Raw genomic sequence first — 12410 nt, forward strand, 5'->3', positions numbered from 1 at the left:
CTGTTGTGTCAATGTATTATTTTCACAATGCGATGATTAATTCTCCTGTCTGCTCCCTGCCAGGGACAGGTACATCAAAAACAGCAGGGCGGCACCGACTCCCTCATACCAGAGGAGCTTCTCGGCTTGAAGGATGGGTGGAAATATCCGCCGGCAACGGAGGCTGGCTGTATCATTCAATACGTCAATGCGGCGCTCAGATTTGATAAATTGCTGTAAATGTTATCAAAAGGGCTGCTGTGATTGGGAGATATGAGGCTAAATGTTTTAGTTAACCGTGGAGAAAAAGGCCTCAGACTGAGCTTATATACAGAATATGACTACTATCACAATATATATGCTAAATATTCCTCATTGTTCAGTTTTGATTGAGCCACAACGATTCCATTATTGAGATATCTACAGTCTTGAGCAGTTCAGTAAAAAGCATCTTTACAAAATACCTTAATATTTTTCATAAATGTATAATTACAGTCCATTTATCAACAAAAAAATTACAGCAGTTGTCAAATAGCTTCACTATTCACTACCTCGTCTAGAACTTCCAGAGTGGCGAGGTCGTCCACCTCTTCTGCGTCAGTCTGAGTCTTCATATGGCTTCCTTTTTTAGTGTGGATACGTTCATGCCTGGAATTCACAGGACGCACAACCACATGTCGTACTGAGTATTTTATATACACAACAATACTGTATAATTCAACACATTATGTGCACTGCTACAGAAATGCACAGCGCTGCCGATGGTGTTTGCTAAGGCAAAGTGGTGCATGACTTCACTTAAACAGTGTAAATAGAATAAAACTTCAACTAGATAAACATCTAAATGTAAATATAATACTATAAAGCATTCATGTTGAATTTTTTCCCTGTCGGTCATGTTTTTTTTCTTCTGCCCTGTGTGGAACATTACCATGCAAGCTTTGCATACAGCAGTTAATATATTTACTCCATCTGAATAGTTAATATCTGCACTTTTGACTGCCACAACTCATTTTAAATAGTAAAATAAATATAAAAAGATATCAAATTGCTACTGGTAGCAAATTTAGTGCTGCATCTACTTCACCGTCCAAGATTTTAGCTTAACTTTAGCAACTCCTTATTGCTGTCTTTTGTTTCCTCACATAATGTGATAGAAGAAGTTTGATCACATCTGATTAGCTAATAGCGGCGGTAATTTTCCCATCGTGATTGCAATTTATCCCTGTGAAAACACCATTCATGAGACCGTTAATGATGAACGCTAGTGAGTTTTGGAGCTGCTGTAGTTGGTTTACAGCAAACATCATAACCTCAGATATATCAAAACATCAAGATGAGGCTTTAAACACAGAAGAAATGGTGACAACAAGACAACAACAGCGCAACAACGGCAGGGTGGCACCATGTAAACAATCTAAAAATCCGCCCATGTAGTTGATAATGGCAAATACATGTGCGATCACAACTACAACAAGAGCTCTGGCTGGACTAAAAAAAAAAAAAAAAGCTCCTACTGTGGCATAAAGGTCATATATGCATTTGTTACCTGTCATTACTGTCTGTGCTTCTGTCTGTCTTTCCATGATAGCTTAAATGACAGAAATAGGATTAACATTTTATGATGGCACGGGCAAACACACACTTTTCTGGGCCAACAGTTTCGACTCATGTGACACAGCCTGCACCTCAAGCGAAGCTAGTGCAGGATGGAGCTGTTGTTTCCGCGAGGGTGACAGGGCTTGTAAAACATCAGGCAAGGAGGGTAATTTGGATTACTGTCTGCAGAAGCTAAGCTGCAGCCTGGCATATATAACCACTGGAAGGAAGACTGGAAGTTTTTCATGGGGTTCGTGACAAAATATATTTAACACTGTATTTAGAGAGGGTGTGTTGCTCATTCTGCGAGATAAATAGTAGTAGTAGAGCTCAGAAATACAGGAGGAAATGTGAGATATTGGACAATACCTTGTTTTTTCAATCACTCCTATTTGCTGGTTGAGATCAATGAGTTCAATCAATTGTTTCTGCAGGATTTTCTCTCTGCCAACAATCTGTTTGATGAACACATGATGGAGCAGGTCTAGCACATTTGGTCTCAGCTCAAAGTCCTTAATCAGACATCTGTGGAGTGGAAAAAGGGCAAAAGGTACAGGAGAAATAAAAAACAGTGTGATGAGTTTTTATTCAAAGCATCTGGTTACACGCTGTTGGTGCAAGTGTTTATTATTCGCAGAGAGATGACAAACACACTGGCGGCCGCACTCACTTGCAGATGAAGTCATTAAAGTCGTCTGACCACAGCTCCGGCTGGTGGAGAGTAGGCGGAGGGTTTCTGTTGGAAGAAGAAATGGAAGAGATAAATGGAAAGATAAGATGAGATGGGATTTACGCGGGCGGGCGGGTGGGCGGGCGGGGCGGAGAACAAAAGGCCGAGGCTCACGGTGGAACGATGGAGTGAAATCTTAAGGCTGGAACAATCCGTCACTGACGACATCCAGAGGCGTTTCTGTGCTGGCATGAGGCAATAAGTAACGACGCTCCACCTGTGCAGCTGGGTGGTGTTGATACAGCTGATTTTATGACAGGAAAACAACAATCATACTGTAAATTTAGCCAGATCTTATGGTTAAGGGGTTAAACCTAACAAGGCCTCGCAGCAGTGGAACAACTGAACTAATTCGCTACAATTCCTCTTTCTGCTTTAAGTATCTTTTTACAAGAGGGTTCCTGGCACACAGCAGAAAAGTCAATGCCGCCTGCTAATGCATCGCGGCCTTTCACACGCTGGCTCCGACAGCGATAAATTGGTCTAATGAGAGGACATACATCTCCTGTTTATCACACAACACGAGCAATATAGACAGCGAATGCATCAGACGTTTATTTGGAGTCTGTTCAACTAATACTGAGACTATTAAAGTGTTTTTCTTATCTGGAAGACAAACATGGGCTCGTGGAGATGACTTGAGAGGTGGAGGAGTCCCAGATTTTAATTTCCATATATAGACTACAAGTATGAGAATGCATTTTAATCATAGTGTTTCCTGTTTATTACTGAAGTCATTTGTTCACTTCGCTCACTGGAGGCCAATTCAAATCTTTCCTGCTACATATAATAAAGGACAAAAACTTAACTCTTACCACTGGAGCATAATTAGAAGATCATTTTTAAACTTTTACCTGCTCCAGAGTCAGATGCTCTGAGCAGAGGTTTGACATCTGGATATATATGCTGTGATCCCAGTCATTCAGGAATTTTCAGCCAAACACAGAGAACATCCGTATTGTAATTGTAGCTTTTACATTATTTTTTTGTCTTGGCATGTCTTTGTCTTTTTGGGTTCAGGTATATGTGTTTAAAGTGAGACGGTAGGGTGCATGTTACACATGCAGTTTCAAAATATCATTAAAAACCCTGTAATTTGACACATATTGTTCAGATTCAGCATAAAAAGCAAATGACATTTGCCATCTCATTACAATGCAATGTTCTACTGGGAAAATTTTGGTCCTAGCATTGCTGTGAGCTTGACATTTCACACGTGTAATGTTGTGTTTGATTGGTGTAAATTTACACTTGATGTTGGTTTTGCTCATGCTGTGAAATATACTGGATGTGATATATAGCTGTGTTACTGTAATAATGGGTCAAATTAGAAAACTAACTAGCTGACCAGCTATTCTCATCACTTTACATGTAATCTTGAGTTTACCTGTGTCGTATTATATTGACAAAACAGGAGACCACTGGCAATTGCACCAGTTATTTTTCTTCTTGGTCTAGTTTAATGATGATTTTGTGTGCTTTAGGTTCCGACTAGGACACTTTTTCTGAGTCCCATCTGGCAACACTGATCCCAAATGATGATCATATTCCACCCACGATCAACTACTTCACTCACCACAATTCCTCTCAGACCAAATCCAAACCAGTTTTGGGAGTAATATGTTACAAAGTAATGCGATAGAGCACTCAGAGAGCTTTTCAAATGCAAAGGGTTAGTTCTGCAATTCAAGTTATCAGTTACTGAAAGTCTTTTTCAAATAAATAACCTGTTCCTGCTATTTTTTTAAACATATTTAGTAACAATCTTGGATTTCCCTCGAGATTAATAAAGTATCTATCTATCTATCTATCTATCTATCTATCTATCTATCTATCTATCTATCTATCTATCTATCTATCTATCGATCTATCTATCTATCTATCTATCTATCTATCTATAACATAAGACTAGATCCCTGACAAACTTCCATTCTTCCAAATGAAAAAGCAAAATTCTCCCTGACAGCAGATACTGTAGAAGTCCATAACTGTACAAAACAATTTAGTCAGAATGTAGTTCCCAAAGATATTTTTTTAACTCGATGGGTCAACTTAATTTGTGGCCTTTTAGTTTTTTTATTACATTATATTGCAATGAACAAGAACACTGTATTATATAGTGCAAGACCACAAAATACAGGTTCAAGATTTTGAATTTGAACATAAGCTAGAATTGTGTTAATTAACCCCATCACAACAGAGAGTAGCAACGGCAGAGAAACAGCTTCCAAGGCTAAAATTAAACCATTTTAGCAGTTTCGATAAGCATCAGTGTCTATTTCTAACTCGATATAAAGGGGGAGAATCAGAATCTGCACCAAGTGGAGGTCATATATTGGGCAAAGAGATTATAATATCAACCTTCAGACAAGCAGTATTAGTTGTAGGTAAACTGCATTGGCTTGTATTGTATTATCCAGATGTCGTGCTGTATGTTTTTAGCACTTTTGTGCTTTACATCTTAGGTAAAACTGCAGATGACTGGCACTGAAAATGGAAAAAAAAATATGGTCAAGCGTTGCAGTGACGACATGAAAATAAGGGTTCGACTTGATAATCTTTTGTTTCTCTAGCGAATTCAAATGAAACGAGACAGGGAGTGGCTGGAATGAAGCCCTCAGCGTGGCTTTTTCCACGACGACTGCTTGACGGATGAACCCGGAGCAGCGAGAAGGAGGGAGGTGAGTGGGAGTGTGAAGAGAGAGCCCGAAGCTCTGAGTGCAACAGTCAGATAGATTCTGAGAAAGCGGTGTGATGCCTCGACCCCCAGAGCAAACACACTGGACGACACAGCAGCAGTCTGTGTGTGTGCACACTTGTGTGTTTCAGTGCAGGGATGGACAAAGTGCTGCTACAACGACAACGAATGTAAGTGCTTATGCAGCTCTCACGCTGGAATCAGGAGACGATAAACAATTAGTTTTCACCTTCAGCCCACAATACAAATAGATGAGAAAAGGGAGGCTGCGCTCTCAGCCTCCCCCACAGGACGAATGGGATCAGTGCCAGGAGGGGGAGTGGTTCATGGATAAGCCCCTGCAAGCAGAGAAAAGCCATTTGAAATGAAAAGACTGTACTTTGTCTGGTGACAGTCGGCATAGAGAAGCAAATCACTGCGTTGGGGAGTAGGAGATGGTTTTTCTGGATTGCAGTGCCAGCACTACGCATTACCCTGTCTTTACTCTCCATTCTGTGGGCAGGAGAGTCGCACAATAAAAACATGCCCACTCCAGTGTGATGGTCTGCATCAGTGCAGTGAATAAAATATTATCTTATTGTACCTCCCTATTGTGAGAGCTGTATCTTTAAAGGATTGGCTTTTTGCATGCATGTGTCCAGCTTTAAAACGTGAGTGTGCAACTTCATGAGCAGCAGATAAAAATAGGAGATTTGCTTCATAATTCTATACAGCTTGCAATTATTGAATAAATTGCAAGTTACAAGTTACAGTAAATTATGTAGTTGCCAGGTGAAGTTTACATATTTGTCATAAAGTCAAGTTAAGTAGCTTTTTGCTGCTCAATTTTGTGCAAATTCGAGGTGGATTATGACAAGCAATGTACGCAGTCACTTGATGAAATGCTTAAAGCTGTCACCTCAGTAGATGCCCCCTGCAATATTAATCTGTTAAACTAATAATAAACATTTTATATACGTACAACGCTGACTAACTGTTGCAGCTAAGATGTTATGTAGCCCCCTGTCTGCAGTGGGAAGCATGACATCTTTAAAAAAAACAGCACAATTTGCCAGTATTTTGGTCAAGATAATGAAAATAATGTTGTATGTAGGCTGTGCTGGAACAAACTCACACAAAATCACTTATTTGGAGCAATGCATAACTAGATTCAGCACACTAACCTGCAAAGAAAAATGTCTTTTGGTGCTAGCACTGCTAACTTTAGCCACTAACAGCAAAACAACTTTGACTTTTCTTAGGTTTATACCAGATGACTAATCAAAATTAAAATGTTAGTTTATTTGGCAGGGAAATGAGTCAGGAGCAACACCCCCAATTCCAAGATATGATGTCAGTTGAAGGAAGCATCAATTATATATTCAGGAATAGAGATTACTGCAAAACGTGTCTGCATTCACATTTTCAAAAGGAGCTTTGATTTGTCAGTCCGTAAGCTGTAATTAGGAAGTCAACACATTTAAGAGATTCCGAGTAAAACAACATGCAGAGAAGATAAAACCATTGTTTCTTTACTTTGACAGTATCATTAATCATCTGCATCAAAATAAGGGATTTGGGAAATGGATGCCACCAAATGTCCAGTTTTGTGTGGGCAGAGTGCTGCACTGTCTTAAAGTAGAGGCGGAAGTTTGATTAAACATGACTCAAAATCATGAGCAATAGTTGTGAATTAAACTTATTTCCAAACTGCACGCAACGTTAGATTAGAGCCTATGTTTTTTGTAAAACTTAAAAGCAAAATGTGAGCAAATACGGGCCTCAGATTCAAATAACTAGCACTGTCACCTCACAGTGACAGCAAGACCAGCGCCAGGGTTTAAAGTATTCATTCAGAACAGCATAAATAAGCATAAATTAAAGATCACTGACAGTTCTGGGGTCAAAGTCACAGCTACCTGATAATGGCGGCAGGCTCACCTTGGGATTTTAAAAAGGGCTCTCATTGGGTGGAGGTCAGAGAGGGGAGGGTCTCCATCTCCCAGCTCGATGGCGGTGATGCCCAGGGACCAGACGTCGCAACGAGCGTCGTACGTCGAGTCCAGCTGCTGCTCACATGCTATTACCTGCAAACGAAAGGGAAATTATCGCTGATATTGTCTGACTACGCACACTTCTACACAAAATGGGGGCGAAAGTTATAAAAACTGGGCTACTTTCTTTGTAATAAAGCAGTTAAGATGATTTTCTTTATAATTTTATCACCCTATTCCAAAATAAACACAGCATAACTGTCATTATAAAGTTATGCAGCATCAAATGACTTAATAGAGACCGTACTAGCACAATGTTTACTCTTATAAAGCACCTTTTAACCTTATCTAGGTTCTACAACTGTTTTACAATGTGTTTATACATAGCTATAGCACACAGAAGCACACACACATATCTACACCGTCTGTCACCATTGTCCTGAGGGCTACATGCTACCCAATCAACAATATGAATCATCTGAGTGGGAGGTTTGTGTACACATAATGACACACACCCACACACTCACACAATAAAACACGTCTATCATTATTGCAAAATGACTGAAATCAATAAAATCTGTAGTCCCAGCTCTCAAAAGGACATAAATGTATTCAAACGGACAAGAAAAATAACCGATAAGACACTGTAAAACACAACTGTACTACACAAAAACTAAAAGATCTTCACTATTCTGTCTTGTTTCTAACTAACACATGTAATGAACAGGAAGAAGTCAGATTTAAATCAATTCCGAAGATGATTATTTTAGTAGAAACTCAACAAAGCCTAATTTATCAGTCAACATGTAGCCATCATATGTAACTCTGGTTAAAAAATTAAGCAGACATGATGCAACTTACCCCAAATCTTCCTCAGTATAAACACAACATTGTATGCTATCCTGAATATTGATGTTTGTGAAGAAACGCACAAAAAATCCTGCAAAATCTTTGCTTTTCTTTTAATAACAACAAAATTAATGTCTTGGATCCCAGTTTACAAATCTCACTCCTGACTTCTGTTAACTCTTCTGACAAAGATCATCTTGAGAGTCCACCCAAGAGACTTTGCAGATGAGCATCTTAAACAAATCACATTGAAATCCTTGATCTTGACAGAGCAGGTCGCGCAGCACGGACAATGTTAAATTTGCACAGCATGCAAACCTCATGTAAAAACCTCCAATTCGATTTGGGAAGTGAATATTCACGGTTACCAGGGGAGATCATCCCCAATGAGAGGGATTTAAAACTAGGCCAAGAGCAGTGGTTACAAAATGAAGCCAGCAGTGGTGTATTACAGCATAGGTTTACCCTTCTTACCCCGACAGAGGTTGCTGAGGACTCGTCTAATCTAAACCTGATCAGTGTTGAGGTTAAACGTGCAAGTACGATGCCTCTTCTCGTTGAGGTACTGCAGGTTCACTTCAATGAAATATAAATGAAAGGTGTCTGCTTGAGCGCCCCAACATGCACTTAATCTTGCTAATTGTTCTAAGATTCTCCCAGCATGTCGGTGAATGCTGCCACTACTGAAGCTGTTGCTGAGCCGTCTTCACACCGAATCATCTCACCGCACAGTCAAGACGTCAGCTCAAGTTAAGCTGCGCTCTCAGCTCTAGAGAGTCTGCTTTATCTGCAGTGCACTCAGGTTCTGCTATCCCTTTTCTTATTTCAACATCTGCTTAACATCCACACTACTACTTTACAAAATGTGCAAATTCTCGCGGGTTAGGGTAATTATATGAAACAAAGTCTCAAGTATGCTGAGAATTCGTTAGCTTTAGCAGCTACACATATTTATAAGCTCTTTTTAAATACTATTAGGACAAAAAGCAGCATTAAACTCACCGTGGACAGTATAAAGAATCAGATACACTGTCTGTTTTTATACTATGCAGGTTACAGCACTCGAGGCGGTTTATCAGACTTCACACAGCTCCCTCTGGAGGCACAAATACATCCAGTAGTACTTCCCAACACTTGTAAACAGACTTGGATGAATAAAATCATATCAGCACACCACTAAATTTTTCTTTCCGCCTTGCTGAGGGTGCACTTCTTCCTGCACTGGCTGTAAATATAGGCATTGAGTTGCAAATCTGCTTCAGAGAGGAGTGGAAAGTAACTGAGGACAGTGACTCAAGTACTCTATTTAACTCACAGTTTTGAGGAACCTGCACATTATTTGAGTATTTTCATTTAAGACTACCTTATACTTCCTCTTCGTGGCATATCAGAGGAATATATTCTTCTCCATTACACTTATCTGACAAATTATTAGTTATTTTAAGATGAAGATACATTTTTATGATCCAACACACTGTTAAAGATAAAATCAGTTGTACTTCTCACATGGTTATATGTCAATAAGTGTTCAAATGATCTGATATTTCACCAAAAACTAATGATTAAACAGAGTCTGAACTGTACAGCAGAACTGTGTTTTCTTTTTTAATCCCTCGCCTATTAAATCAACTCATAACCCTCAGTGTATCTGCTGTCCATGCATATAAAACTAACTAAGCACACTTCCAACCACAGCAGCTAGAAGAGTAAGATGCTACTAAGACACTGAGGGTTCGATATTTATAATCTAATGATGTCATATATAAATATATATACAGTACCGTTCAAAAATTTGGTGTCACTTGGAAATGTCCTTATTTTTCAAAGAAAAGCAATGTTTCTCAATGAAGATGACATTAAATGAATCATAAATACAGTCTGGACATTGTTAATGTGGTAAATGACTATTCTAGCTGGAAACAGCTGATTTTTAATGGAATATCTCCATAGAGGTACAGAGGAACATTTCCAGCAACCATCACTCCTGTGTTCTAATGCTATATTGTGTTAGCTAATGGTGTTGAAAGGCTAATTGATTAGAAAACCCTTGTGCAGTTATGTTAGCACATGGATAAAAGTGTGAGTTTTCATGGAAAACATGAAATTGCCTGGGTGAACCCAAACTTTTGAATACTAGCGTATATACCAGATTGACCAAACCAGTGCTTTTACTTTAGTACTTGGACTATTTTGCTGCTCATGCTTGCATTGTGTACTTAAACTTAAGTAGGTTCATACTGGATTTTTACTTGTGTTGGAGTATTTCACTTAAAGGACCTGAGCACTTCTTCCACCTCTGGTTTCAGAATCTTCAACTATGTAATTCTTTGGGAAGCTGGTCTGTGTCGACAATCTGAAAAGCCAATAAACAACACACAGAAACTGCCGCTGTCTTCCTGTTGCATCACTGCAGCAAGGAAACACTACAATATAATAAAAACCTTTCAATCAGTGTCACAAAATGGGAAAACTCATGGAGCCTCGAGCTGAGAAGCCATCTGACAGGACAAAGTTACATTAACCTTCTATTAAAAAAATAAAAATAAAGGACAAGAGGATGTGACAGTGTAGTGGTATAGAATGATCACTTTTTAATGCAACCACTTTAGCTGTATGTACTGTTAGCGCACTGAGCCAAGATTAAATAGGAGACGAACGATGGAAGCTGCCCAGTCCATTTTTTCCCGTGCACATTGTATCTGACAGTGTTATCTCTTTGATGATTATTAACTGTGGCCCACTGGGATCTGCTCCAGGCTAATGTAGTGGAAAGAGATGAGGCTGCGAGAGCATTTATAGGCCACTTTTACTGTACCTCCGGAGCCATCCAAAAGGGAGTTCCCACAGAGGTGTTCCTCCTCAGACGGGTATTTGTCAGCTGGGCCGAAACACCTGCAGGGAAGAGAACACACATTTCAGCCATTTTAGCTTCAGTTGACACACTCTCAATAACTTCCTTGATGTGTTTTCATTTCCCACAAAGATCAGACCAGCTGGTAAAGGTTATGATCTGCAAACAGGGAGCAGTAAACAGCAGGATTCTACTCAAACGATAAGAGGCTGCCTCAGAGTTTTCCCTCATAGAGCTGTCACTATAGTGACAAGGAGGAAACACAAGACATACATGAACACTCTCACGTGTTACTCAGAAACCTCCATCTGCAGGGTTTTCTTCCTTTAAATGATAGACTGTTTTGAATTACAAATGTTCCTGTGACTGCAAGTGACTTTGTCGGGCATTTCGAGAACAACATTTGAATACAATTCAACGGGCTTTGGCAGCTGGGGACATTTCACCTTCTCCCAGAACAAGACATTATGTATCTGAGTGATTTATTAGCTCACGCCAGAGTGGACCAAGTCATGATACACCAGCCATGTCAGGGGCAGATAAAGTGGGACTGCAGAGAAGGGAAAAGTGTCCTAATGTGTGTGTTAATGTGCGGTAAAAAGCCTGACAAGGAACGTGCTGACCCACGATCGTGACTTCAGTCCAGTCCAGGCGAATCAGTGTTACGCCCCACTGTGATGTATCCCTGGGCTGGCTAAACTGAGGCAGCCGGCCAGATCAAGAGCAGCGACCGGGACAAAAGCAAAGCCTCCAGACAAAAGCATCCACCAACAAACAGAAGGTGATGTGCTGATGCGTGACACACCGCTGCAGAACAGTGTTTTCATCCTGTGCTTCACATTTTTACCAGAAGCACATAAGATTCTGCGAAATTGAAATCAGCTGATTTCCTGCTGAATGTGTTCTAGCGGTGCAGCATGATGGCTTAGAGGAAATGAAGGGGTAATTTGAGAAAATATCCAGGTGGTGAAAATCAAAACTTGAGCAGACATGTGCGCTGTCCTCATCCAGAAACAAGAACAAATAACATAAATGCTTTTTCAACCGTGTCGGCAACTATATGTCGCAGAAGCCTGTCCTGTGCACCCATTTAATTACTGTCGGTACAGCGCTGTGATACACTAATGCTCTGTTGGTGCTCGGGGTGGAGAGAAATGCCAGGATGAGCGGTGCAGAGGAAAATGGCTCTGTGGCAAACATCAAAAGGGATTAAAATCATGTGCAGGAGGGGATATATGCACAAGGCTGACACACAGGAGGACAGTCACATGCTGTCATCGAACCACAACGCTGCTAGACGCTAACATCAGCCCACATTAGTGGCAACAAAGCCATAGTTTTACATGGGTGCACACAAAGAAACACAAAATTAGACTATCTTTTATTAATCCAACATATGCTTAAACACACACACGTATATATCAGCATGTGAGGACACAGAGCCACAAAGAGCCCCCCTATTAAAGCTCTCACAGACCCTCTCTTTCCACTACATTAGCCCGGAGTGGAGCCTGGTGGGCCACACTTAATAATCATCACAGAGATAACGCTGTCAATTAGAATATTCATGAGAGACCCATGAACGAACAGCTCCCCTCATTCTTCTGCTGCTCCTTTTTGGGTCCATCTCTTTGCTATTTTGTTTCTCCACTGGTGATGAGTCACTGCGGGGGCTTTATCTCTTCAGCTGCTTAGTGTAGCATGCGCCCCTCCACATGAGAAACCATTAAT

General features: G+C 40.3%; 1 protein-coding gene across 5 annotated transcripts in view; it reads right to left on the bottom strand.

The window, feature by feature from the left end:
- myo3a (myosin IIIA) overlaps nucleotides 1–12410 on the bottom strand; it is a 58309-nt gene that overhangs the window by 29219 nt on the left and 16680 nt on the right. For 4 of the 5 annotated variants that reach the window (XM_055006971.1, XM_055006970.1, XM_055006973.1 and 1 more), the window contains exons 6-11: nucleotides 10644–10720; nucleotides 6927–7072; nucleotides 2249–2314; nucleotides 1948–2103; nucleotides 1529–1570; nucleotides 531–627 (exon numbers count right to left, since the gene is read on the bottom strand). In XM_055006971.1, coding sequence (XP_054862946.1) covers nucleotides 531–627; nucleotides 1529–1570; nucleotides 1948–2103; nucleotides 2249–2314; nucleotides 6927–7072; nucleotides 10644–10720 — 584 coding nt within the window. Of the gene's footprint in view, nucleotides 1–530; nucleotides 628–1528; nucleotides 1571–1947; nucleotides 2104–2248; nucleotides 2315–6926; nucleotides 7073–7840; nucleotides 7999–10643; nucleotides 10721–12410 lie in introns of those variants that run through there. The other variant, XM_055006974.1, reaches the window with a different exon arrangement.

This window comes from Amphiprion ocellaris, chromosome 22 (assembly GCF_022539595.1).
Source record: "Amphiprion ocellaris isolate individual 3 ecotype Okinawa chromosome 22, ASM2253959v1, whole genome shotgun sequence".
Lineage (NCBI taxonomy): Eukaryota > Metazoa > Chordata > Actinopteri > Pomacentridae > Amphiprion > Amphiprion ocellaris.